Source organism: Nannospalax galili, unplaced genomic scaffold, assembly GCF_000622305.1.
Source record: "Nannospalax galili isolate Female #2095 unplaced genomic scaffold, S.galili_v1.0 scaffold161, whole genome shotgun sequence".
NCBI classification, from domain to species: Eukaryota; Metazoa; Chordata; class Mammalia; order Rodentia; family Spalacidae; genus Nannospalax; species Nannospalax galili.
In genome coordinates, this window is record NW_008348586.1 from 4,441,480 (window position 1) to 4,468,988 (window position 27,509).

General features: G+C 45.7%; 1 protein-coding gene across 1 annotated transcript in view; it reads right to left on the minus strand.

Moving 5' to 3' along the window:
* Col17a1 (collagen type XVII alpha 1 chain) overlaps positions 1–27,305 on the minus strand; it is a 51,017-nt gene extending 23,712 nt beyond the window's left edge. The window contains exons 1-18 of the mRNA XM_008845701.2: positions 27,167–27,305; positions 21,444–21,506; positions 18,937–18,981; positions 17,918–18,022; positions 16,682–16,813; positions 15,041–15,088; positions 13,887–13,922; positions 12,729–12,776; positions 11,091–11,234; positions 9,701–9,859; positions 9,039–9,110; positions 6,047–6,118; positions 5,248–5,316; positions 4,039–4,200; positions 3,593–3,673; positions 2,037–2,081; positions 959–1,186; positions 339–560 (exon numbers count right to left, since the gene is read on the minus strand). Coding sequence (XP_008843923.1) covers positions 339–560; positions 959–1,186; positions 2,037–2,081; positions 3,593–3,673; positions 4,039–4,200; positions 5,248–5,316; positions 6,047–6,118; positions 9,039–9,110; positions 9,701–9,859; positions 11,091–11,234; positions 12,729–12,776; positions 13,887–13,922; positions 15,041–15,088; positions 16,682–16,813; positions 17,918–18,022; positions 18,937–18,981; positions 21,444–21,495 — 1,720 coding nt within the window. The 5' untranslated portion in view covers positions 21,496–21,506; positions 27,167–27,305. The remainder of the gene's footprint in view (positions 1–338; positions 561–958; positions 1,187–2,036; positions 2,082–3,592; positions 3,674–4,038; positions 4,201–5,247; positions 5,317–6,046; positions 6,119–9,038; positions 9,111–9,700; positions 9,860–11,090; positions 11,235–12,728; positions 12,777–13,886; positions 13,923–15,040; positions 15,089–16,681; positions 16,814–17,917; positions 18,023–18,936; positions 18,982–21,443; positions 21,507–27,166) is intronic.
* Between the last annotated feature and the right edge of the window lie 204 nt (positions 27,306–27,509).

Genomic DNA, 27,509 nt, shown 5'->3' on the forward strand with positions numbered 1-27,509 from the left:
CACAAAGACAGTACACACACACACACACACACACACACACACACACACACACATGAGTGATGGGCAGAGACAGAGGCTAGCCCTAGGAAATGGAATCCCCCCAGATTGCTCCAGTGATGTTGAACAAATTTCTCTAGGACTATTTTCTCAGCAGTGAAATGGATCCCAGTTCAGCTCCCACTTGCTTCTCAGGGTGATGGTGGAATAGGATGGGAGGGAGAGAGAGGCTGAGCCCTGTCCCCAGGAATGCCTGTCCCCTCCCACCCCCACCCACCACCCAAGGCCCATAGTAGCTCACAGCTCTGGGCTAGCTGGCCTTGCGCCTGCCCAGTTCTCACCATTTTCCTGTTCTGTCATCAGCTTGTTCCTCACAAAGAGCCAGATGGCCTCCTGGCTGGGGCCATCCAGCCCTGCTTTGCCTAATCTGGATCCCACGCCGGGCGCCTCACCCTGGAGGCGGTCCTTATTGCTCCTTTCCATCTTGTCCTCATAATACACCACACTGCCCCTTATCTTCTCTAGCTCATCCACGCGGGCTTTCAGCTTCCTCACCTCCTCGGCTGTGATGGACAGATACAGGCCATCAGAGGGGTGGCTCTTGCCCATGGGGCCCCAGTGTGGGGATGCCTTTACACCCCTGGGACCATCTTTCAGGAATATTTATGCAGAGACAATCCTTGTGGCCACTAGCAGCCAAAATCCTCCTGAGCCTTAAAGAAGCCCAGCCTCTGGGAGGATGCTCAGACAAGGTAAAGGCAGAAAACCAAGAAGGCATTGCCTTACTAAGAGAGGCCATCTGTGCAGGGAGCCAGCAGTGGGGCCAGGAGGGACCTTAGATTCTCAGTGCTCTTTCAGTGGCCACTAGACCGGGACCGGGCGCTTAGAGGGATGTTTCCAGTAATCTCAGACCCTTTGGCCCTGGCCCTCATTACCCCTTGTGGTAGGACTTGGTACCTACCCAGAGCGATGAGGCCAAAGAGCAGCCCCAGCAGCAGCAGCCAGGTGAGCAGCAGGCCCAGCAGCCACTTCCACCAGCTGCAGCAGGATCCGCAGGGGCACCAGGCAGGTGCAGCATCCCATGCTCCCCCGCCGCCAGCACCACCACCACCACCACCGCCTCTGCCTCCACCGCCTCTTTCTCCACCGCCTTTGCCTCCACCGCCACCTCGGTCATAGCCGTGGATTTCTGTGGAAGAAACAAGGACAGTGAATGGAATCCAAGAGGCTCTTGCCCTCTTCTGTCCAAATTTGGTGAGGTCCTGTGGGCATGGTGAAGAGGTTTTGAGTTCTTGCTGTGGCTGGGGAGGAGCCTAAGTCTGACAATCCTGGGTTCCAGCTGTGCGACTCTGAGGAAGTCACTTAACCTTTCTGTTGCATTTTATAAAATGGGGTTTCAGGATGACCTATTTCATGGAATGGGCATGGAATGAAATGAGAGAAGGCCTTTAATCAGAAGAGCAGCCCATAACACAGTTTAAATATCATCATCATTAGGAGTGTCACATGCATCTGCCAGGACGCCTGGGACCGATTAAGATCTAACCCTACAACTCTGGTCCCCATGCCTCACTCGACAAAGCTCACCCTTCGTTGTTCCCACACTCAGCACCATAAATCTAAAGGACCATTTTCAAAGAAAAGGATTTGCAGTTCTCTCAATGAGATGCTAAGAATCCACACACTTCCCTCATAAGGAAGGGAGGAGGTTGAGGAAAAGGCTGAGGGGTGGGGCAAGCATGGTTTAGTGTTATCTTGGGCCAGTCCTGTTGCTCCTGTCCTGGTGGGAGACCCTGGATCTCAGGGCCCACAGCTACCAGTTAGGAGTTGTAGAACCTGTGAAGCATCATCCCTGTGCCTCTTTCTGTGATTATCCCCTGCCTTCAGACTGTCCACTCCCACGTCCACTCTGCTCCCTTTTGGACTTTTAGGGGCCCAGAGCTAGTTGGCTCATGTGTACACTGGCTCCAGGCAAGGAGTCATCATCCATCCCACTAACCACAGCCACCCTGGAAGATCCTTTCACTGTTCTTACTCACCTGCAGAGGTGGCTTTTCCTTTTGTAGACACAGTGTTCACATCTCCTGAAAGGACAAACACAAGTTTGGAGCTTGAGGACTGGAAGAGCCCACAAGCTTGCCCCTCATGTTGATTCAGCATAGAATTTCAAGTAAATTTGTCCCCCGCCCCCAGCACCTTGCCTAACACAATGAGCAAGGGCTCCCAGAGACTCAGTTCTCAGGGATCCGATATTTGCATTGAGTACATTGACAAAGTCATGGTTTGGTCAGTGGGGGAAGGAAGCACAATGTTTTAGCTCCGTGTTTCTGGACGAAGATATTGGCTGTGGGGAGAGTTGGGGGGGGTGTGACATTTGCATTGAAGCCATAAATGTGCTTATAAGAAAAGACTCTGATCTCTTTTTCTTTTGGTGCTGCAGACAGAATCCAGGACCTCACACATGCTGAACACTGGCTTTACCACTGAGTTATGCCTCAGCTCCAGTTCTAATTGCTTACCCAAGGGACATTGACCACATGTAATTGACCTGGGATGGTAGGAGCTGAGAACTTTTCAAAGGTGAACTTGGAGGATGACTGTTTGTGAGTGTCTGGTGCTCCTGGGAAATTGACTATTTATGGGCCCATGTGGAATTTTCTGGAAAAAAATTATCTATAGCTTTCATCAGATTCCCAAAAGGACTGTTTGACTCCGCACCCCAGCCTTACACCTAAAACGGGAATAACTGCTAACAGTGACGATTTAGAGTCATGCTCCAATTCACTTGTCAGAATGGTGTTGGACTTAATCTGCATTTACTTTAAAAGTTCTGTGACCTCACTTTCACTTTCCTTTTCTCACATCCTCTAAATTGGTGGTTCGCAGAGATTCTGTAGGACCTTGTGAAGACACGAGATCACCCAAGAAAGAATTCGGGTATTTGGGAAGGAAAAAAATAAAGCTAACAAATGATTTACAAAACATTTTTAGGTTAGAGACTAATAGGAGAACTAACAGGGTGAAAGAAAATTCTCTGTAGACGTGCGGGAGGAAGGCTTTTGTCACGAATGACTTAGGCGCGTGTTAAAATGTGGCTTCTAGAATGTAGAGGTAGCTCAGTCTGGAAAGTGTTTTCCAAGCGGACAGATCTTGAGTTTGATTCCTAGCACCCATATAAAAAAGTGGGGCATGGTAGTGCATACTTATAATCAGTGTTGGGAAGGCAGAGGCGGGTAGATCCCTGGGACTTACTGGCCTGCCAGCCTAGCCTCATTGGTCAGATCCAGGTCCCATTGAGACTCTGTCTCAAGAAAATAAAGTGGACAACTCCTGAGGAACGAGTCTTGTGGTTGACCTCTGGCCTCCACCCTGCCCCCCACAAACACCCCATTAGCATGCACACATCTTCCCCTGCCCTCATCCAAATCATGAAATTCCCACTCTGCAGGTCTGAGGAGGACTGATTCTGCCCTCCTGATATACTCGCAGGGGCTACCAGTGCTGTTGTACCGATACCCCTTGGAGTGGTGTGGTCTCAGAAGACAAATGATGTGGCTTGTCAATGTCAGGTGGGCAGGGTCAGGTTTGTCCTTACCATTCACATCTGCCTTCAGGCTGGCGTCAGCGGCGTATGCAGCCTGCTTTTCTTTTTTCAGGGTGTCTTCTGAAAAGGAAGCTGTGCACAGAACCTGTGATAACCTGGTACGCCCTCTCCCCAGTCTTCCTGCCTGCACGTATTTCCTTGCTCCTTAGGAAGACCAAGGCTAGCCTGGTAGGAAGCCAGTCCAGCCTTGCTGGGGTTGATCTCCTGTACTGAGGCTTGTGGCTAGACTCTTGCTGCCAACAGATCCCCTATGGGAGCTCTTTGTCTGAGTTTCCCTGGATTATGTGCTTCAAAGCAGGGCCTGACACACTATTTAGCCAGGCGTTTTTCCACTGACATGAGATCCTGGTGATTTCATGATTAAATGGTTTAAGCCACCTTGTAAGGACATTAGGTCCCTTCCTTCTGAAGACTGCGTCACACGGGCTCTGACGTACTTGCAGTGATGGTAGCCGGGGAGGCAGTAAAGACCTTCCCGCTGTCCTTGGTCATGATCAAGAGCTCCATCTCCTTTTTGGCTGGCACATTGTCTTTCTCCAGAATCAGGAACTTACAGTCCTTGTGCAAGAGGTCATCACTCTGGACACTGGTGGTACAGGCTGGAGAAGGAAGAAGCAGGTGAAGAGGAAGGAAAAGATGTCAAAAGGAAGGAGAGACATGACATGACCAGAAGAGGAAGGGGAAGAAGAAGAGGGAGAAAAAGATATTCATGTGCAAGGATCTACTCTTTTAGATAGTGGTGCTATGGAGCATCTGGGGGACCGAGGACACCTCTCTCTTTCTGGCTGGGTCTGGTCATCATGAAGTTGGATCAATGACAGCAGCGCTGGGTGACTGGTCTATGGAGCTGCCTCCCCACCTGGAGACATGGGATCTTCACCGAACTTGCAAAAGTCCCTTTTGTCCGCCAGATCCTTCTTTAATGTGGTAGATTTGTTTTGGTGTTCTGGGGAGACTTTTCCCGAACACCTATCTAAAGCTCTCTGCTCCCATTCACGGACTGCATGTTTATCACATCACCTGTTTCCTTAAGAATTTTGTCATTTTCTGTAGTTGTATTGTACACTTTGTGTTGGTCACCTGCCTGCTCTGTTGGAATTGTCATGTGGTGAGAGCAGAAATCTATCTTGTCTTATCTGCCTCTCCTCTTAGCACCTGGAAAACTGTCTGTCTGGTACCAAATGGGTGCTCAGGAATTTTAAAAAAACAATGAATGAATTGCTGAATGGAAGGAAACACACAGGGATCCAAAGTGCTGGAGGAAGTTGCTCACTGCAGGGGTGAGCCCAAGATGAAGATTCTATAGGAAGTGGTGAGGGTCCTGGTGGCTTCTGAGTGACTCCCTGCCTCTCACAGGTTACATTTCATAAGAGAAGGCTGAGAGTTTCCAGATAAGCGTGGTGACTGGAGTGTAAGGGCCAGACATTAGGCGGGTATGGAGGGGAGACCTTCTTCTTCCCGGGAGGAATACCAAGGTAAGTTTAGGGGATACTCAACTCTATTTGTTCAAATATCCAAGAGACCTTTGGGGTGATTTGTGGATCTCAGACTATCCGTGAGTTCTGCTCTCACCTCTGGGACACCATGTGTCACACAATTCTCCTTGTGTGCCAACCTGGGTTCTAGAAGCTAGGAGAAGCACTTACTAGTAGAAGTGGACACACCAGTGCTTGCAACAGCAGGGGCCTGGGGCATGTTTTTCTTCACACCATATGCTGCAAGAGAGGAAACACAGATGAGCTGGATCAACATGGGAGGGCGGCCTGGTCAGCTGAGAGGTAGCAGATGAAATCAACTTGCTCTAGCAGTGGGGTTTAGATAGGACATGTTTGGTTATAATTCTTCTTACATTTTTTTAGTTCTTAGGGCCACTTCCTCTTTGGAAGTTTCTATAGGCCGTATTCATGTCCTTCCCTCCTGTCCTCTTACTCTGTTCAAAGTCACCTAATTCCTGTTGCTTTACAGGATTCTCTAATTGCTTCATGCAGGTTAGATGTTTTATACCAACTAATCAGCCGTCAAGGTAAAGGCAAGTGCTGAGGATCACCACAGTCCTGTCTCGACATTAACCCCTAGATTTGCTCAGGGCAGTGGTCTGTGGGGTACACTGTAAAAGCAACCACCGATTTACTTCAAGTGACAGTGGGCTGTCAAGGACAGACCACCAACCTGACCAGTTGGGCTGAGAGATGCACAGGGACATGCAGGTGAGATGTCACAGGGTAGAGATGCTACTGACAACACAGGTTCCTCTGTGTGTTTAACTCATGTCTGAGGCAAGGAAGGATGAAGGTTGGCATCTCCAGGTTGGGAAAGGGGGCTGATTTGTTGTTGGGAAAGGCCTTTTGGTCCTTCTTATTTGGTTGTTGGAAAGGTATGTTGTGAGTTGTAGCTTCAAAGAGGTGTCAGTTCCCAGCTCCTAAACTCCAAACTTAGGCTACCAACCTGTGGAAGTAGTGGCCGTGCCATGGGACAGGGCAGATGAGCTGGAGGCCAGATTGTTCTGCATGCCAAACACTGCAAGAGAGATTGGGAACAGGTGGGGAAGGTGTGTGCGGGGCTACCCTCTGTGCCCTCGACCGCTTTCACAACAAATGCTTTCACCAATGGCAGATTTCCAAACTTGCTGGGTTTCAGTCCTTTTGTTTATGCCTCACCTCCTAACCCCAGAGTAAACTTCATTAACAATTGTTGAGGAGTCAGGGCCATACAGCTTAATAACAGTAGTTCATGTAGTGTCTGACCAATATTTCTGCATCCCTCAAAATCCTAAAATAGCTCAGAGGTTTCCTCTGTCGCTCTCTGGAGTTATTTGGTACACACTGTAGGAACAGTGGGCATTGCAGATACCCTGAGAGCTGAAGAACACGAACTTGGCAGGTTTCCAGCCTCCCCTTCAACTCTTTTGACTCCAACACATAAAACCCCCTTGCCCCAGTTTTAACTTCAAGGCTTCTGCTGGCTGACTTTAATTGACACAACCTGTGATCACCTGGGAAGAGACTCTCAATGAGGGATTGGATTGTCTGTATTGGGCTGACCTGTGGGCATGTCTTGGGGGGAATTGACTTGATTGCCTTAATTGATATGGGAAGACCCACCCTAATTATGGGCCCACACTATGTCTGGTAGCAGGGAAGAAAGGACATGAAGAAGGAAAGCTTTCGACTTTTTTTTGCTTGCTTGGCATTTACTCTAGAAAGTTTATCTACGCTGTTTACTGCTGCTGCTATTAGGAGCAGCGTCTTTGATCTTCCAACATAGACTTTAGACCAGCACCTCTCCAGGAATCCACCATGCCTTGGGTAGCAGATTGAGACTGCTGGGGCCACCCAGTCTTATGGACTGAACAGCCACTGGGCTCTCTCTCTGGTGTGAGATAACCATTACTGTACTGCTCCAACCATATTGTGCTGTTTAAATCCTCCCTTAGTACATATTCATCCTGTCATCTCTCTTCTTCTAGCGAACCCTGACTAATAGAAGGCTTATTGGCTCTGTTATTTCTGCTGCTAATGACATCCAGAAGGTCATTCCTCTCTCATCCTAATTTCAGTTTCTCCATCCTGTCTACTGTTTGGAGAAAAAGGCCATGAACCCAGTACCTGTCCACTGCTCCTGGGGGAGGGGCATGGGTCAGCAAAACCTTTGCAAAACAAAGTAGCAAAGAGAGGAAATCATGGGTAACTCTGGAATCTGGAGTGTTCTGGATCTGATGGGATTCTGGTCAACTGGAGATGTGGAAATCTGATCTATAAATGAGTCTGTAGCTGTAGCAGGGAAGCAAATGAAGATCCTCATCATTCTGTTTACTTATTACAGAGTTTCAGGGAGCAAGCAGGTCACTTTACAAATAGTGGGACTGGTAGCTTGTGCTCATATGGACTAAAGATATGTGGAAACAGTGAGGCCACATTTCCTTCCAGTGGTCATGTGTTTGCATTGGAAGCTAAGCAGTAACATTTACCTGAGGTAGCCATTCCAAAGGACTATTGTATTACTCTATAAAAAGATCTGAAATAGGGTCTGGAGAGATGGCTCAGCGGTTAAGAGCACTGACTGCTCTTGCAGAGGACCCGGGTTCAATTCCTAGCACCCACATGGTGGCCATGAACTGTCCTTAACTCCAGTTCCAGGGAAATCCGAAGCCCTCTTCTGACCTCCGTGGAACTGCACAACGCCAGTGCACTCACATACATGCAGGCAATACACTCATGCACATAAAATAAATAAAAATAATAAATAAAATATTTTTTAAAATCTGAAATAAAATCCTCCTTGAATTAACAATGTTTTTACCCTGAAAACATCCTAAGCTGTGACCCCAACTCTCCTGGAATATAAAGGTACCAGCACAGAATAAGCTTATTCTCCCTTTAGAAGTTTCCCTTGGGGTTTTGAGTTCTTTCTGTAATCAATTGCAGGCACTGTGCCTGCTGCCTTCTAAATCCAGCTGTGGCCTCTAGCTCTGGATTGCAGAGTGCATGGAGAGAGTCCTTCATGATTCTGGGCAGAAAGGACATCTCTAGAAGTGATTTCACAGTCCTCATCAGGAAAGAACAGTGTATGTGTGGTGTATGTGTGTGTGGTATATGTATGTGTGCGTATGTGTATATGTGAGTGGTATATGTGTGTGTGGTGTGTATGTGTGCACATGTGTGTATGTGCCTGTGCCCATGTGTGGAGGCCATTGTGGAGGCCATTGGTTTCTTCCTCTATCACTCCCTGCCTTATTCTCTCGAGACAAGGTCTTTCACTGACCTTAGATTCCTCACTTTTTTGGACAGACCGGCTAGTCAGCAAACCCCAGAGATTCTCCTATCTCCAATCCCACCAATTCTGGGGTTACAGGAGCATGTGGCCACACTCAGATTTTTATGTAGGTACTAGGGATCTGAACTCAGGTCCTTGTGACTATGCAGCAAGTGCTGTTACTCACTAAGCCAGCTCCCAAGGCCAGGAAATTTTTTTTTAAATTTTATTTATTATTTTTATTTTATGTGTATAAGTGTGTTGCCTGCATGTTTGTGAGTGCACCAGTGTCGTGCAATGCCGCGGAGGTCAGAAGAGGGCCTGCAAGAGCAGTCAGTGCTCTTAACCACTGAGCTATCTCTCCAGCCCCGGAAAAATATTTTTTTATATTTAAGCAACCAGTCTAGAAAAGGTCACCTGGAGCTGGAAAGGTGGCTCATTGGCTAAGAGCACTGACTGCTCTTGCAGAGGACCCAGGTTCAGTTCCCAGAATCCACATGGCAGTTAACAATGGTCTGTAACTCCAATTCCAGGGAATCTGATGCTCTCTTCTGCCTCTGCAGGCACCAGGCACACACATAGTATGCATACATGCAGGCAAAACATCCATACACATAAAATTTAGGTTAAAAATCTTTTTTTAAGAAGTATAAGAAAGAAGGTGACTCAAGATGACAGCACTGACCTGAGGAGCAGGTGCTGAGCCCGGGGTGCAGGGTGGGTGAGCAGGACGTCATGTTATTGGGAACTCCAAAGACTGCAGTGTGGAAAGAGGAGGAGGCAGGTAAGAGGGATGTCTAGGCCAGGGCAGGACACACCAGAAGAAATGCCAGGATTGGCCTTTACTGCTCTACTACACTTCCATTTTTATAAAATAATCTTAATATTCCATTCTCTTGCCTTGCAGCAGAGAACCAAACATCTGCCTGTGGTAATACTTGGATCCTACTAAAAGTTGATCTTGGGCTGATCCCCCTGGAGTTGCCAAGTGGGTCCAATTAGAGGCTCTCTTGTTGGTGACTCTGTTTAAAGAGAGAGTCCCTGGAGTTCAGAGAAATTGAGTTTTTCAAGAGTCACCCCCTTTGATGCTAAGTATCTTTTATCTGTTTTTGGTGCCCCTTTCTGTTGTATTCTGATACCCTGTTGTATGTTCTTTCTATAAGAAACCTTCTAGATTAAGTTTAACTGAATGCAGTTCCAATGGAGAACACTTGAGGCATCTGACAGTAGAAGACCTCTCTCAGAAGCCCTAGGGACGAGAAACACTGAAGAGTTCCTCAGTAATAGGGCGGAGCTATAGCAGTTCCCATTCTGGGGGTGACAAGCGGTATGAGGCCCTCCACCTACCTGATCCTGCTGAGTAGGCATTGGTGTTGAGGAGGGAGGAGCTCTGGGTTGTCATGTTGTTGTGGTAGGTCCCCATGGAGGACCCTGCAGGCAAGGTGGAGGACCACATATGCGAGGGAAGGTTGGTGTCCAGTATTGTCGCATCATAGGTTCCTGACACTGGAAACAGAAACACATACATCCCACTGAGAGACGGATGAATCCTTTCCTGGGGGAACTTGGCTGGCTTGGCTTCCTGGGATTTCCCTGACTTTAGCACTTAAGGTCCCATATCCTAGAAATTCTCTCAGTTCAGGATGCCTTGAAGTCAAGGTTTGATCTCTTAGCTTGCAAAATTCTTGCCAGCTCTGGGTGAAATTCAGAATTAATTTTGCTTTGGTGTTCACACCACTGTGCCTCCTTCTAAGTTTTTCTCTCTATATTTTGGTGGTCTAGCCCAACCAGTGGTCTTCCCCTCAACCCTTTGCTGGCTCCTCCACCTTCAAAGATGCCAAAAAGTAGCTCACTTAGGAAATACTTCTAGGCACCCCAGCAGATGTGGGGGTGTGCATCTGCCAAGGAAAAGTTTGGGTATGAGGACTCACTGCACATGGCAGCCTTCTTGGTTAGACCCTCCATAAGCATCTCTATGAGTCAACCAGACCCTAGAGGCATTCTGTCCCTGAGATGGCTTTTCATGCTTCTTTAAATCTGATGCCAGTTCTGCCCATTTATTCTGTGACGGGGAGCTAGTCAGACAGGTGGTAACATGCCCAGAGGTTTGGTTTTATAGGAAAAACACACAAGGGAGGTCATGGTTTCTAGGCTTTTCCAGGAACAGGAAGAAAACACGTACAGCTGAGTCAGCTTCTTTTCTCACCTCTGTCCAAGGATCTGCTAATCTGTCTTCCTGCAGAAGTACTTCTCTCAGAGCACACAACCATCTGCGGTATGCGTGCCGAGTACCATTCATTCCACATGACTGGAACCTCTTGGTTTTCTGTTCAGTGTCTCCCAGGGACCCTCCCCTCCATAAGATCACTGACTATGCCTCTCTTGTCCAGAGCTTTTTCTCAGGGCCCTTGACACAGGGGAGGATAGAATAAATACTTCACCCATGAATGAATGAGAGCATTCTTGGGGAACCTGACCAACAAATCCAACGGTCTCAGAACCTGCTAGGGGAGAATATCTAGGATTCAGAGCAGGGCTACCATATTCTCAAAAGATGGCTGACCAGGGAGATGAGAAGGCCTCGCCCACACATTCGGTGTGGGAAGAGCAGGTGTCAGTGTTCTATGAAGTCTCTGGCAAAGCTGAAAGGTCTCCAGGATACCCTGAATTCTGGGCCATAGCAAATCTACCACCTTATCCCCATCCCTCCATGGTAGTCTGGGGCTGTCAGGCTTACCTGACTGGGTGCTTGCTGTCACCATTTTGGTCTCCACAGTGCCCTTCTTGGGGATGGGGAGTGTGTTGGAGGTGTTCCTGGTAGGACTGGCACTCGCGGATCGGCTCCCCTTGAGCAAACGCTTGACCTCATCCAGTTCTGTCCCTGCAGAAGAACCCCAGACTTTCTCATCAGGCCCAGGATTCTTTCCTAAGTTCAAGGGCAGGTGGAATGTTGATGGCATTCTGAATACCAGCTAGGCTGGCTGCTGCCTCAGACATGAGGATATTTTTCATTAGCTTTATGATTTTTGCATTTTGCTAGTTTATAACTCTTTTCAACCTGGCACTTTGAATCTTAACAGCCTCATAAATATAGTGCTTCGCATAATGAGCTCAAAGTCTTTGGGTGATATTTCCTAATTAGGCCTCATGAAGTACCACAGGGGAGAGTCTGTAACTGGAAGACCTTGTCATCTGGGATGAGGAAGTTAGAGACCCAGACCCCTTAAAGAAATATGCCGTAATAGTTGTCTCATTCCCTGCACATGGGGCCTTGGATGGCCTGGTATGCCTTCGAGTGTCAAAAGGGATTTGTGACCCATAACGTCTAAACATTAGGCTGCACATTCACATGTGGCTTAATTTCCAGTCCACTTGGCTAGTACCGTTAGTATAGCATGGTGAACTAGTAGGATAGTTTCCTTGTGCCCCTCTAAAGTGGAAGACAGGAATGAAGGAAGGTATCATGCAAGAATAATGGACAGGAGAAGACAGCTAGGCAGACAACAGGTGTTAGGGGACTTAGGGAGGTCCCCTTCCCCTTTCCAGAAAGCTCCATTTTGGGGACCTAGAAGGACTTAGGTGAGAAAGTCATGTCCCTCGACCAGGTGTTGAGCTCTGTGGGCCAGCACCTGTTAGTGTCCTGAGCTGCTGACCTGCCCTTCCTTCTTTTATCCTACATACTTGGATCCTACCCTGTAATGTTGCCAAGGACCCTCTAAAAAGGGCAATAGGAATCTAACATATCCAGTGCACTGAGACTGGGGAATATCTCACTTTGGAGATAAAGTTCAAACCCTTATCCTTGAATCCTTGAGTTCAGTTCTAATCTGAACTCTCCCATTGTGATGCCACACTGAACTGACTTTCCAGTATCTCAAGCTAGCTACATCATCTGAGCCTAACTCTGATCTACCCTTGACTGCTCTCTTCAAACAACTGTGTCCCAGGAGGGCTTTTGGCTGCTCCCTCTGTCTCCATCTCCCTGGGCTGTACTCCCTTTTCACACTAAGCTGTGGAGGTTGACTAGTTTCCCATCTTCCCCATTCTAGACTATGAACTATTATTAAATGGCAAACTGTAACTTAGTCCTAGCACCCAGAGCAGGGGTCAACCCACAGAAGGCCTTTATGGCTATTTGATGAGTGTATGTATTAACATACACACACACACACACACACACACACACACACACACACACACAACCCACAACTGGTCAATGCGCAGAGAATAAGAGGCTTCAGGCACACACACACACACACACACACACACACAGAGAGTACTAGTCCCTGACTCCTCAGTATTATGCTGCATGTGTCTCTGATTAACTTTCAAGCTTTCCTGGATACTTTGTTGTAGCAAGATAGTAGCCACTTACATCTGGTAGATGGCGATGCACTCTGCAATCGAACTCGAATTTCACTCTCTGTACAAGGGAAGAGATAGAGATACTGTGGATGAAGGAGGCTGGATCACACTCCTTGACCCTGAGTTCTGAGCAGATGATGACTCTTTGGGCTACTCTGGGATTTCTGAGTCCTGGACCAGAAAACTTAGGTGTCCCAACAAGAGTATTGCTACAAAAGGGATATCTCCCCGACCCCAACCATACACTCCCAGGCTGAACAAGGAGACCTTATGACACTCTTAAAAACCATTCCCTTTCCCACCATCCACTTCACAGTTGCTGGTGCTGAGCATTTTTCTGTCTCTCAGCTCACTCAAGGCAGGGACCACAGAACTCCAAAACTTCGATGCTCACTTAAGTCATTTGACCTCTTCAGAATGGGAGTCAGGAAGTTGGTAGCTTATATTATTAGTTTCGGTTAGAGAATTGGCATCTTTTAACTCTCAACTTAGAACTGTGGGTGACTGGGATAGCCCAAACTTGCAAGTTCCTGACAGTAGTAGGATCCGCTGAGTGCTTAGGCTGGTCACAAATAACTCACTGGGCCTGTTGAGGACTCTGTCTTCAGTGCAGCCTGACATGCAGATCCCTTGGTGCCCCAGAACTCTGCTAGGGCAGCTTTTCCCAGGGCCTTTCTCTCTATACTTTATTTTTTGAGTTAAGGTCTCTCTGTAGCCCCAGCCGGCCTGGAACTCACTATGTACAGCAGGCTGAACTTGAACTCACAGAGCTCTGCCTGCCTCTGCTTCTGGAGTGCTGGGCTTGAAGGCATGCACCACCACACCCCACTCTCTCTGTACTTTCTAGATCTGTCCCTTGCAATTATTTGAAAAAGAAGGGGCTTTTGCTCATTTCCTAGTATATAAAGCACAACCTGTTGGAATCAACTGGAAGGCTAGACATGAAGCCAGATGTGGTGTCTGTATGTCTCAGATGGTCATAGTTTACTATCATTATCAGATGCCCGCTTCCCATCCTGATGAAGTAGGCAAAGATTCCTTGGGCACTTCCTCAAAGCAGAAATTATGCCAGACTTACTCTTCTGTGCTCTACTTCCTGGTTTGAGGCTGGCATGTATTAGCTGCTCAAAATTAATAGAATTGAACCCAGTGATGTGATGGTACTCACCTCGTGTCTGGCTGCGTCCTCTGGTCGAAGAAGATGCTGAGAAAGAGATAAATGTGATCTTAAGAGTTGGCGTGCTTGATATTTTTGACACTGAGGTAAACATTTGTGGGGCACTTTCATAATGTCTAAATTCAGATGGAGACTTTTGTGTATAGCAGATGCTGAATAAATGATGTACAGATATTAAAGGGCAAATAATGTTTTACGGCATCTCAATGCAGTTAAAGTATTAATTAGCTGAGTGGATGCTGAGTTAGCTGACACTTAGAGCACTGTGGCTGAGGTAATCTACTTGGGAGTGCAATGCATTTGGAGTGGTTGACCACACTGTCAAATGGATCAAAAGGCTGATAAATCCTTAATTTGTTTATCAAAGCCTGCCTTAGTTTTCCCAGTGTAAGCAAATATAGAAAATTATAATAATTATGTAATCAGGTCATAGCCTCAATTCATGTATATAATGAGTCTCTTAATACAGACCCCAGGCATGGTTGTGCACACCTGTAATCCTAGCTCTCAGGATGTAGAGGCAGGCAGATCTCTGTGAGATCAAGACCAGCCTGATGTACATAGAAAGTTCTAGGCTAGCTGAGTCTACAAGGAGACTCTGTCTTGAAAAAAAAAAAATACAGATACAGACCAACAACTGTAATCCTAGCACTCAGGAGATAGAGGTTAGGGAATCTCTTTGAGTTTGAGGCTAGCCTGGTCTACATAGTGAGTTCACAGCTAAGAGTGTTGCAGGCACATGGTGTGGCCCTTTAAACAGAGCCCCAGGGGAGAGCTGGGATGTCAAGCATTTGTGCAAAGTGACTGTAGCTCCTCTTTGGTGGCCATGCTCTGTTCAGCTCATGGAAAGAACAATCCCTGCTGGGCCTTAGGCACTTAGCTGTCTAAGCATGAATTTGCACAAACAGCTCGCCATTTTAATAGTGTCGTGAACAAATGTTTATGACAGCAAATGAATGTGACTGATAATCCCCTAGGATGCTTCAGTGTAAGGAAGGAACAAGGGAAAAGCAGGTCAGCTGGGGTCAAACTCCTTTAGAAGAATTCATTTGGCTCATGATATCCCTTACCCCCCATCTCATCCCCCAGGTATTTTCTTAGTGCTCTATTTGAGCATTTTTCTAGAAAATAAGGAGAGGACATACCAAATTCCTTCCGGGGGTATTCCGGGGAAGAGTTACCACTGGAGCTCCCTGGAGAGAAGATAGAACATTTAGTACAAGGGTCACACAGGCCCTTAGGGCTTCCCAGATGATTGGGGGGGGGGCGCCAGTCACTCCTTTTGGAGGCCCCACAGCTAGAAGTGTTTCAGGCAGGAATGAGCTGTGCTCTTAGCAGAATTCACCCAAGCAGGGGTCTTCCTCCTGTTTGCTGTTTCGGATGTCTGCAGCCCTGGGAGCCCAGTCTGCATTTGAAATCCCAGTGGGATGGTTATTTCTCCTTACATTTAATCAATCACAAACCCTGTCAGTTCTGCCTCTTTTATCTCACACCTCCCGCTCCTCCTCCATTTTTACAATCTAATTCCACCCAGATTTCCTTCTTTTACTGAAGATCTCCTCTGAATTTATCACCTGCCCATGGCTTCCTGGCTCAAATGATCGTTTGACTCAAAAACCTCTGTGCCCTCTCCTTGTGTGCAGAATAAAATCTAATCCCCTCTTGACGTATACCTCTGCCCCAATGCATGCCCTACACTGTCCTGTGTGCCACTGCTTCCCTACCCTGGACTGCCCCATCCCTCCTTCTGTGGGTGTCAGAAATACAGCAGGATGCTCCAGCTCAGATACTGTTAGAGTAGCAAAAAGCCCCATACATTTAACTGGTCCAGACTACAAAAATGTCTAGTCTGTTGGAGGACGCACTTTTCCAGTCTCACTGGTCAATTACCTGGTGATGGAACCACTCCTAGGAAGGCAGGTTCACTTTAAGTTATGCTAAGTAGACAGGCAGAATACCTGGTGTGTTAATGAGGTTGTGAATTTTTCCTGCCTGGAACTAGAGCAGATCTCCACAGAACTTCCAGACCAGTCACAGTCATGTAGGTCTCCATAAGTCTGTCCGCTTTCCTGAACTCTTCAGGAAGGTGTAATTTCTCCTTTTCTTCTTCATGCCTTTCTTACTAAACATGCTTTCTCTAAGGCTTTGGGCTGCCCCCAGCATCTTGTGTTTCTTCGCTTTTTTCTCTAAAGCTTCCTTCTCCCAGCCATGTGGCTGTGAGTCACCCATGTGTCTGACCTCCACACAGGCTCTAACCCTGCATGGCCCCATGGCTTTCTTTCCTTCTTCCCACTATTCACCTCCTCAGGGCAGCTGCCAAGATTACCAGCTTGCCTGCTCTGAGGATTTTTCTCTAAGATTCTAATAAAACTGTAAAAGCTTCTGTTTGGGTCCATTCTTAAATTCTTCTATGAACAAGACTAAGAACCTTCTAGGGGACCCTCTTTACCCCCGTTTCAATGCCATCACCTCCATAGAATCCTCCCTGATTTCTTCAGTGGAAGGTGGTCTCCTTCCACTGTATATTACTGCTTTTGATCTGTCATCTTAAATTGCCTGCCACACCATAGGATCCTGTAGATAAGATCTAAGGGCATTCTATACAATATAAAACATGGTAAAATACTAGTTGAAAGTGGCTACACGGATGAAAGAAAGAATGAGAGGAGGGCTGAATGAAATCTTCTAATAAGATAAGTCTATAAGAGGAGTGAGGAGAAAGATGGGATGGGGTGCAGGCACAGGAGAATGTGTAGAGGAAGAGTAAAGTTCTCGTCTGCAGATACCTTCATATGCTCCATGGTGGGTCACGCGCGTTTTCCTTTCAAAGGTTGAGCCTGGAGAGTTGGGTAGAGTGGAGGCGGGCGAATGAGCCCTCCGGTAACTGGAGGTGGAGGTGCTGCCTCGGATGCTTCCACCTGCAATTGGGAAGTGTAGAGCCTGGTGGCCCCTACCTGTGCAGAGATGACTCCCACTGCATTGAAATGCAGGTGTAATAGCCAAATGTCCTTGAGCTTCTTCTAGCCAAGAGAGGGAACTGCTAGAGGGGCGGGGGACTTCAGGGGACATAGGTGAGAGACAGGTGCTTGGAAATGGAAGGGATGATTGCTGCTGTTTCTTTTCCTGGGGAGACACTGAGAGGCTGGGATGTCCTCACACAGAGATTGTGTGATAGTGGTAAGAATAAAGCAGGGCTTTCTTGAGGACCTGGTGCTGGATCACAGACTCTGCTCAGATGGACTAGAAGATAATCCCCTGTGGTGCAGACCTGTGTAGCTCAGGGCAGGAGCTTCTCCTGGCCAACCTGGCCCTTCTGTGTTTTAGGTTACCTTTGTATTTTCTCTACAAGATTTTAATCAGGAGTTATGTGTGCACTCTTGTATGTTTCCATTTTACTTTTGCTTTGCTTTGTTTTCATGTTTAAAGTTGTCTCATGGGAACAATAGGCTTGTGTTATGTGCTTGTCCAGAGCAATATGGCAGTGTGGGATTACATGTCACCAGAGTCTCTTGTTAATTCAAATTGTAAACCCTAAACACCCACAGTCTTTCCTAAAAGAGATGGCTTAAAGAGAGAGATCCAGTGGGAAAGCAACCACCTCCCAGGAAGGCTTCTTAGTTGATACTGGTGACTTGATGAAAACTGAACCCATTTTGGGGGGGGATCTTTTTGAAACAGGGTCTCCCTGTAGCCCCAACTGGCCTGGAACTCATTATGTAGACCAAGCTGGTCTTGAACTCACAGAGATCCGCCTGCCTCTGCCTCCTGAGTGCTGGGACTACAGGTGTATGCCACCATACCTAGCTAAAACTGAACCCATTTTAAGTAGGCATCCAGTGCTGATGGTTTAAGACTCACATCCTTCCTGGGCCATGTGTCATTTAGGCAACTCTTTGGGGCATGTGGAATGGGTGAAAGGCAGTGGTGATGGTCCCTCTCATGCACTGTTTGCAGATGGTACATTTTCTCTGCATCTCCCTCCCTGTCCATCTCCTCTGGCCCTCACACCAGTAGGCACTTACTTGAGTTGATATAGCCACTGCTGCCGTGAGTCAGGCTTTGTTTCTCTAGCCGACTCCCTCCACCGAGAGAGCCTGTCTTAGCATAGCCATTGCTGGTTCCCCCTTCTGTAAAAGCAGATGACAATCTCAGGGTAGAGTCAGGCCAGAGGGTCTCCTCATCCTCTGCCCTATGGAAGCCATCCCTCCTTTCTCACCAGGACCCTGTTGGTCAGGTTCCCTCTTCTACTGTACCCTCCTGTTTTCTACCTTATTTTAGATACAAAGGTCTGGAGTGAAGATACTGCTTGATCTGAAAGGAGAGCTTTCTGGTGATGCACAGCAAGGAACTCATTAGGAGAATTAAACAAGGCAGCAAAATGATGCCAAGTTCCTTGATCCCAGAGCAAGGTTGTTTTGTTTTGTTTTGTTTTTCCAGATGCCTGATCAGGACCCAGACACAACAGCCACTAGCAGTGCTGGAAGGATGGTGCTTCTCTGTTCCACCTGGTGGCTATTCTGGCTCTCGTTACTGCTCTGCTGTGGCCGCAGATGAGTGGGGTCTCCCCATCCAAAGGTGCAGGGGTAGTGTTGGGTCTTGATTTCTACTGTAGAATCTACTAGAACTAAGGAGCTCCTAGAGAAAAGTGGTATGAAACCCAACTCTCAGGAAGGCTAAGATTTCCAATACTTTACTGACTAGAACAACAAACCCATAGAGGCAGAAAAGTAGACTTGCTGGTCCCAGGGGCCAGAGAGAGTGGAGAAGAATGGGGTATGGCTGCTAATGGGCAACAGGGTTTATTGCAGGGAGTGATGGAAATGTCCTAAAACTAGCCTAAAGCAAGCAAGCACCCCGATAATCAGTGAATTATACACCTCAAACTGTAGCTGTTGTGATGTCTAAGTTGATATCAGCATAGCTGGTAGCAAAAGAATATATTTCAGATATTTTGGATTTCCTCAGTGGGAAAGTAAGCTCCCATGTTCCTGACTATGGCATGGAGCCTTCATATATGACCTATCAAGATAAAGCCACTTACTTGGTGGTAAGGATGTAAGTCTTGTAGTTACTGTTTCTGTAATAACTAGAAAAACAAAGAAAACAGGAGATGTTATAGGATGTGCTGGCATTTTAGCAAGGCATGGTATCTGTCATAGGCTAAGCATATTAAGTTAGACTCAGTAAATATTTTTTGCATACCTGTACATTAAAGCAAATATGGTCTTACCCACTGTACATGAAAATATGAAGGAGGTGCATGACCATACAAATAGAGTCCTACTGCTCCTGGGACCCTTCTCATAGGAACCTACAGCAATGGTGTCAGCACGCACAAGACCCATGCAAACTCGAGCAGACAAAAACCCGGCACAGAACAGTGGAAATGGACAGCAGACCCCAATCTTGGTCAAAGAATTATCGACAGCTGATTACATGATAGGCCTTAACACAAATGACAGAATGTATGAATTCCACCGGGGGGGGGTGCTATGGGCAGCTGCCAGTGCGGAAGGGGGTATAAAACTGATAAGATGTTCTGTATGAAGTACACAAAGATTCAATAAAAATGTTTAAAAATGAACATATGAGCAATAACAAGGTTGGAAGTACCCGGAAAATAAGTTTTTCTCTTTGGAGCCAAAAGAAGTTAGTCATTTGATTTGAAAACCAAGTTATCTTGGCATTAAGGTCTCTCACTGACAGCTCCAGGCCAGCCCTGTTTGACTCTGAAAGACGAGCTCCTCCTTTTTTTTTTTTTTTTTTTAAATTTTAACAGCCACACGTACTCTGTCTGTTCCTTCCCAAAGGCCTCTAGGCTACCTGGGCCAACACCCTAGCTGATCTCATTCTGTATGTCCTAAAGAAGTTGGGTGTCTTAAGGGTACCATGATTCATTTTGGAATCTTCAGGGCCATCCCCAAGTGTGGAAGGTGCAGAGAGAAAGGGTGGTCTGAGTAAGTCACTTTTGGAGGTTAATGAAGTGAGCCATAGAGAAATCTCAGGGACAGATTTATAGAAATAGTCCCCTAGCCTTGCACGATCCTGAGTTTCTCTACTGCTGAGTGATGGTGAGAATATGGAGACAGTAACAGCTTGTGGTGTTTGAGGGAACACCAGGTAGATGCCAGGCCTCAGGCCTTCTATGTCACTTTCCTACAGTAGCATGAGGAAGGGGTGGATTCCCAAAGCCATAGAAGGGCTAATTTTGCTTCTGATAGTGGCCATCACCCCTACCTCTCTCTGTTGGGCATAGAGGTACCCATCTGGCTGGAATGTGTGGGAAAGGGATACATGTGCCATGGTGTACATGTGGAAGTCAGAGGACAACTTGTGGGAGTTGGTTTTCTCTTTCTACCATATGGGTCCTGAGGGGGTTGGAATTCATGTTGTCAGGCTAGCGCCTATACCTGCTGAGCTATCTCACTGGCCCTCACTAGTGTTTAAAGATTTTCCTCTGTATGTGTGTACATGTGTGCAGGTGTGTATGTGTGGCATACATGCACACACCCATGTGGGAAGAGAGGGAAAGGAGAATGGAGTGGAAGGACATAGCTCAGATTACTTTGTGCCTCATGAAGCCGTGCCGTTGGTACATGTTCCAGCTACACTGTCCCTCCATCCCTGTCCTTCACATGACATGTTCCTCGTTGGTTGAGTTGTCCTCTCAGAAACACAGGGTTATGAGTGCAGCAGAAACATCATTCAATACAGAAAGTGGAATGGTGTTTCAGAGGAAAGTGGCGGCTGCATTTGAATAATAGTCCTTAGGCTTTCAGTAACCTCTTGCTGTACAGACCTTTGGGATTCTTTGACACATAAAAATAAATTATTTCCTAACCCAAAGTCCCAAATCTGTAGAGCCAGAATTTTTTTATTGGAAATAAATGAAAGTCACAGAATAAATGAAAAAGTTTCCTAATTTAGAGTTGCTAGGGAGACAATTTAAATGTCCCTGAATTTATCATTTGGACAGTTTCACAAAGTAAATGTATCTGTTTTAAAGGGTAGATTCTGACTGTGACATCAGTGTTATATCAGCCTAGTCTCTGTGATAAGTAAGAATTACACGTTTAGAATTCTATTGTCCTATGTTCTTAAACAGAGAAATAGGAAAATAAAAGACAGTGAATTAGTCAATAGACTATTAAGCAGTCGTTAAAAATTCTGCTTGGAAATGGCAATCATTTTCTCTCTCTCTCTTTTCTGCCTCTCTCCCTCACTCTTTTCTTTTTTTCTTTCACTTTCTGTGGTGCTAGGGCGGGAACCTTGAGCCTTGTGCATGCTCGGCAAGTGCTCTACCACTCAATCATATCCCTAGGCTCAGAAGTGGCAATTTTCATCCTGGAACAAAATGCAGGACTCATTTATTTATAAGTATATTAACATAAAAATCCAGAAGAGCCATCTTGAGAAAGGAATCAAATCCATGTGGGTACATATTTTGAAATGCTACAGTGATTGTGGTGGAATTAGAATAGATTGTTTATTGTGTCTCCAAATGAACTGAAACAATTTTAAATTGAAAAAAAACCCAAATGCTCTTACTTCTTTCAGTGACTTCAGTGCCATCTTGCTTGTTTTTCTTAGTCACATCCATCCCATAGCCACCTGCAGGAGAGACCAGAAACCATTGTCTTTAGCAAGTCTACCTCTCTGCTATGTACACTAATAACCTCAAACTTGTTTCCTAGAATTTAGAGTCTAATTCTTGTGCAGATTTTGTACAAGAGATGTCCCCATTCTTGTCAGTGGCTGTAACAGGCAGAATCCATAGTTCCCGTATGGATTCTATTCCTTTGAGCCGGAATCTTATTTTTCAGAATCTAATAGAACAGCCTGCCCTCTGCTGAGCATCTGAGGGCTTCAGCAGTCACAATACCCTGGCCTTTGTCTGATGACAACTTCTATTCTTTGTCAAGGTAATAAATAGGTGAAGGACATCAATCGGTCAAGGCATTTGGTGCTGTTGACTAATGCATTTTGATGTGCCACATAGTGTTCTGTGTTCTAGGGCTGGGGAGATGACTCGGTGGATCAAATGCTTGTAGCACAAACATGCAGACCAGAGTTCAGATCCCCAGAACCCTGTAAAAGCCTGACAGGCTTGGAAGCCACTTGTAACCTCAGCACTTGAGAGGCAGAGACAGAGATAGGGGATCCCTAGTACAAGCTGGCTAGCTGGACTATCTGGAATGGCAAGCTCCATGTTCAACAGGTAAGACCATGTCTTTAAAAAAAAAGTGGCAAGGGGCTGGAGTGATGGCTCATTGGTTAAGAGCATGGCTGCTATTGCAGAGGACCCAGATTTGGTTCCCAGCATCCACATGGTGACTAACAACCATCTGTAACTCCAGTTCCAAGGGAATCCTAGGCCCTCTTCCAATGTTTATTTTATTTTATTTTATTTCTCTGTCTCTCTGTCTCTCTGTCTCTCTCTCTCTCTCTGTGTGTGTGGCTTTGAAGTGTTTTAATGTCTTTTAAAATCATAAGGAAAATAAACATGCTCTCATTGAAATTATATTGTTCTTAGAAGTTTTATTTCTTTTTAATAAAGGAAGGAACCCACAAAAGCAAAGGTCTCTAGGGCTCATCCACGTAAGTCATAATATGGCACTAGGTGACTTCCCTGATGAAAACCAAGACCACATGAGAACCAGCTGAACAACCTGGTGGAATTAACCAAGACTGGCAAGAGTTAGCTTCAGGGTCTGTCTCAATGTGCCAACTTCTTGCTCAATGGCGATTCTTAAATGTAGCTCTAGGCAAGGTATGAGACATCACAGAAAAAATTCTAGCTGCATCTGCAATGCCATGGAGTGTCTTTGTAGATATGTTTTCTAGAGCTAAAAGGAAGGGCTGCATAAACAGCTAATAAGGGAGCCTAGCTTCGTGAGAGGCCAAACCTGGCCATGACCACAATCTGTGGTCTGGCCACAGCCTGTGTGACGGCACCATGCCAACTTCCATGTGTCTATCACGCTCTTTGAAATTGTCAGTTTAAGCATTAGTTACCTTCAGAACCCCTGAAGCCCTCTCTGCTGCATTATATCACGATTTTCATCATTATTATTTTCCAAATTGGTCATTAGCATAGACCAGGAGGCATTTGAGGAAATTAAGCATTTAAATACTCTTGGTTGCCAGTTGGGGGGATGACTGGCTGTCTAGGATAATTCTTTAATTGATGGAGAATATTACATGAAAAGACTGTTTATTACAATCCCTGAAACTTTCACTATACAGGGTGTTCTTTTTAGTATTTATTATTTTTATTTTATGTGTATGAGTGTATTGCCTCCATGGACTGTTTATTACAATCCCTGAAACTTTCACTATACAGGGTGTTCTTTTTATTATTTATTATTTTTATTTTATGTGTATGAGTGTATTGCCTCCATGTGTGTAAGTGCACCCATGTTGTGCAATGCCCATGGAGGTCAGAAGAAGGTATCAGATTTCGCTGGAGCTGGAGTTACAGATGGGTGTTGGCCTCCATATAGGTCCTGGGAATGGAACCCTGGTCCCCTGCAAGAGCAGTCAGTGCTCTTAACCACTGAGTCGTCTCTCCAACCTACGAAGTATTATTTTTGGTACTTTTATAAAAGATGCTGATGGGATTGACTGAGTTGGTTCCACTTGTAGCTATTGAGAATGATGCATGGTAGCTCTGTCCAGTTTCCAGAGAGCTAACCCAGCAGATTCTGTTGCTTCTGTTGTATCCAAGAAAATAACACGTTCTTCATCTAGTCCCTAAATTCTAATGACAAGACTTCAGTTTCTATAGCAAAAAGTCACAGGCTCCCCAGCTTCCAGAAGGCACAAAGAGACAGGCTACTAAGGAATCAGATGTCTCATCAGGACTTCTAACATTCTAAATGTTTGAGCCATTTCTCTAGCCCAGTGGAAGATGCATTGTGAATAGGTTCCGGTGGGCACTGCCCTTTGCATGAAACCTTTCTAAGTCTGTTTATGCTACTGGTATACAATTCCTTGCCAGCCTGACTTGTTGGAGGTGGCAAGGATGGGCTGAGAGATGGATTCCTTTAAATCAAATATAAGAGTTTCAATGGAGATAACGGGCACAAGCACAAACCCAGGCTAGGACAGTCCCACAGGACATCTGGTGTTCTCACAGGTCTTCTGCTTAAAACATTCCAAGTGCTGGTAGTCTTTTAAAGTGTAACGTCAGGGAAAGGAAAGTTTGCCCAGGTTCTTGCCTGAGCCTGCCGTTGCTAGCAGTCCTTGGCTGTGCTCTAGTCTTCCAAAAGTACCACTTAATGGAAGCTCTGTCAAGTAACATAAATTTTAACTTCCTAGATGTTTGGGCTACTTCACTAGCAAAAGGATGAGTGGCTCCTTCAAGTTCTCAGAGTTATACTGATTTCCATCCATAGTTCTTTTTCTAAGATTTATTTATTTTATTTCTTTATCTTTTTGAGACAGTCTCACTTTGTCATTCTGACTGACCTGGAACTTTCTATGTAGAGCAGGCTGGCCCTAAACTCACAGAGATTTACTAGACTCTGCCTCTTGAATACTGGGACTAAAAATGTGCACCACAACACCCAGCTCTAAGATTTACTTTTAATAGCTACATAGAAATTGTCTGTTTCTATTCAGTGTGATAAATTAGGTACATGTACATATGCAATGGTTCAGTAAGGGTAAATAACATTTCAATCTCCTTAAACTCGTATCAGGTTTTTTGGTGTTGGTACCGACAAACATTTTTTTCTGGTGTTTATGAAATACATAATAAGTTGCTATCAACTCCAGTCCCCTCCTTTTGCTGTAGGACTCTAGAACTCGTTCCTTCCATCTGACTGTATTTTGGCAACTATTAGTCAGTGTATGTCTCTTCCCATCCCCCACGCCCATGTTTCTTAGTCTCTACTAATCACTGTTCTTCCTACTTCTAGGAGGTCAACCTTTTAGTTTCCCCATGAGTGTGAACATGCCCATCCATCTGTTATAAAGACCTGCTTTAAAATTTTTTTTTATTTATTATTTTTATTTTATGTATATGAGTGTATTGCCTGTATATATGTAAGTGTACCTGTGTTGTGCAATGTCCACGGAGGTCAGAAGAGGGTGTCAGATTCCCCTGGCACTGGAGTTATGGACAGTTGTTAGCCACTGTGTGGGTGCTGGGATTCAAACCTGGGTCCTCTACAAAAGCAGCCAGTGTTCCTAACTGTTGAGCCATCTCTCCAGCCCCTCTTTCTAGCTTTTAACTTTCAGAACCACTTTTCCTATATTATGCTAAGAAATCATAAGTATTTTCCATTTTCTAATATCTAATACTCCGAATTGTACTCCTGTATGCTCCAAAACTTCTAATACTCTGCACACTTCAAAATTTAAAAATAAAACGAAAAAATGGACAATGAGAAAATCACACCTTGGCTATTTATCTGACAAGACACAAGAACCAAGCGGGTTGAGTGCCAGGCAAACCAGTGCCCCGGCACAGACATCATGGGGTTTGAGCTCTTCAACACTCAGAGATGGGCTTGCTGCCTATTACATTTGGCCATGCATAACTTTTACTACCACAGTGAGACACCAGTTCTTTGGCCACTGTGGCTGCTGCCACTGATGATGGTGACTGAACCAAGTGATGCCAAAAAACTTCTTTCCACCTATCCCAATCTGAATGTTGCTGGTAACTTATTAGACCTGATCAGTATCCCCAGTTTCTATGCAAGTTTGAAGCAGGGCTTTTTTTTTTCTCCCAAGACAGGGTCTTCCTGTAGCCCCAGCTGTCCTGGAACTCACTATGTAGACCAGGCTGACCTCGAACTCACAGAGATCTGCCTGCCTCTGCCTCCCGAGTGCTGGGATTAAAGGCGCTTACACCACCAGGCCCAGCTGAATCAGGGCTTTTTACTGTAACTGACTTCTGTATGTATTGGTCTGATTCATGTGGGGTTTTTCAGGGCCCAAGAGCAAGGCAAACCCCCAGTTCTCTGAGGACATCCATTAACAGATAGACATTTGTTTGAGTGAGTTCTTCCTCAGATCTGCTTCAAGAGAGCACATGTGGAGGACAGAAGAAACAGTTCCAGTTCTCTAACAAACAGCTTTGAAAGGCATCACCACATTTTAAGGACACAACAATGTCAACTTACTGACAATCAAGTAACTGTTTCTAGATAGACGAGAGATGCCAGAGGTTTGCCTCTGCTTTAAAAAGTGAAGTGAGGGGCTGGAGAGATGGCTCAGCGGTTAAGAGCACTGGCTGCTCTTGCAGAAGACCTGGGTTCAATTCCCAGCACCCACATGGCGGCTACGAATGGTCCTTAACTCCAGTTCCAGGGGAATCCGAAGCCCTCTTCTGACCTCCACAGCATTGCACAACACGGGTGCACTCACATACATGCAGGCAATATACTCATACACATAAAATAAAAAGAATAATTAAAAAATATATATATAAAAGTGAAGTGATAACCTGTCAGGTAGCACAACTGTGGTCTAGTTAGACACCTGAATTGGTAATTCTAACCCCAAAGTGATTCAGAGGGGAAGAAGAAGGGGGAAAGAGGAGGGGGATGAGGGAAGCCAAATTGGTTGGTCAGTGTGAGTATGTACACAGAAAAGTTCTTTCTCTCTATTTTTCTTCCTCCAAGTTTGACTCTAGGAAATTCCTGGACCAGTCAGACCATTCAAACATTTCTCTTTACTTTAGATTAAGGGAAGTGGTGGTTTCACAACAGGATAAACACCCATGTCTGCTCAGCCCTTAGACCTTAATGTGAGCCTCAGTAGCTCAGGAGTGTTCCTGGGAGGCCTCTACTCACCTGCACTTGAACTTAAGTCCTGAGGCAGTCTTCTACTGTCTAGTGGGAAGAAGGAGATAGACAGAGGGGGAGAGCCAGACAGCGAGAGAAGACATTGAAATCCGAAGAGAAAGAATCACCAGCCCTTATCTATTCTAAAGAAAGCAATTTACCACAAGACATGTCACAGTGCTGACAATAATACAGAAAAATCTTTGCCAGGAGAGCCCAGTTTTTCGTAACTGTAACCAGTATCCTCTCTCTTTCCCTTACAGAGATCCTTTGTTACTCCTTCACAAGGCCAACCCTAAGCAGAACACACACACCACGGTCCACATTTATGAACAATTAACAGCTTCAACCAGACCTTTCGACAAGAAAGAATTTCATCTTATTTTCTCCAATAAACATTTTAAATTTGAAATTGGCAAGCCTTAAACCAAAGCCCCAGAAAAAGGGAGAAAGGTCAGTCTTCGTGTTACTCACCTGGCTTAGGAGTTTGGAGGATCTGGAAACAAGTTTTCTTAGATATCCCCTCTCTCTTTCTTCCCCTGATGCCTTTCTTCTAAAAATTTGCAGTGCCACTTTTTTTAACCAGATCTGGCCAAGGTGTGTTAAAGCTGAGTGATCTTTCAAAAATGTTTGCTTCTTCTCTCTCCCTTGTTTCCTTCAGTACTTTGCTTCCAAACAAGTCCTGACAAAGGTGTGCCGTGGTTTGCAACCTTACTCCACCCTTCCAATTATCTGACACTTGCTGGATGTAAAAAAAAAAAAAAAATCTGCCTCCAGGAATCAAACTTTATAGAAGGCAGAAAGCTTCTGACAGCTT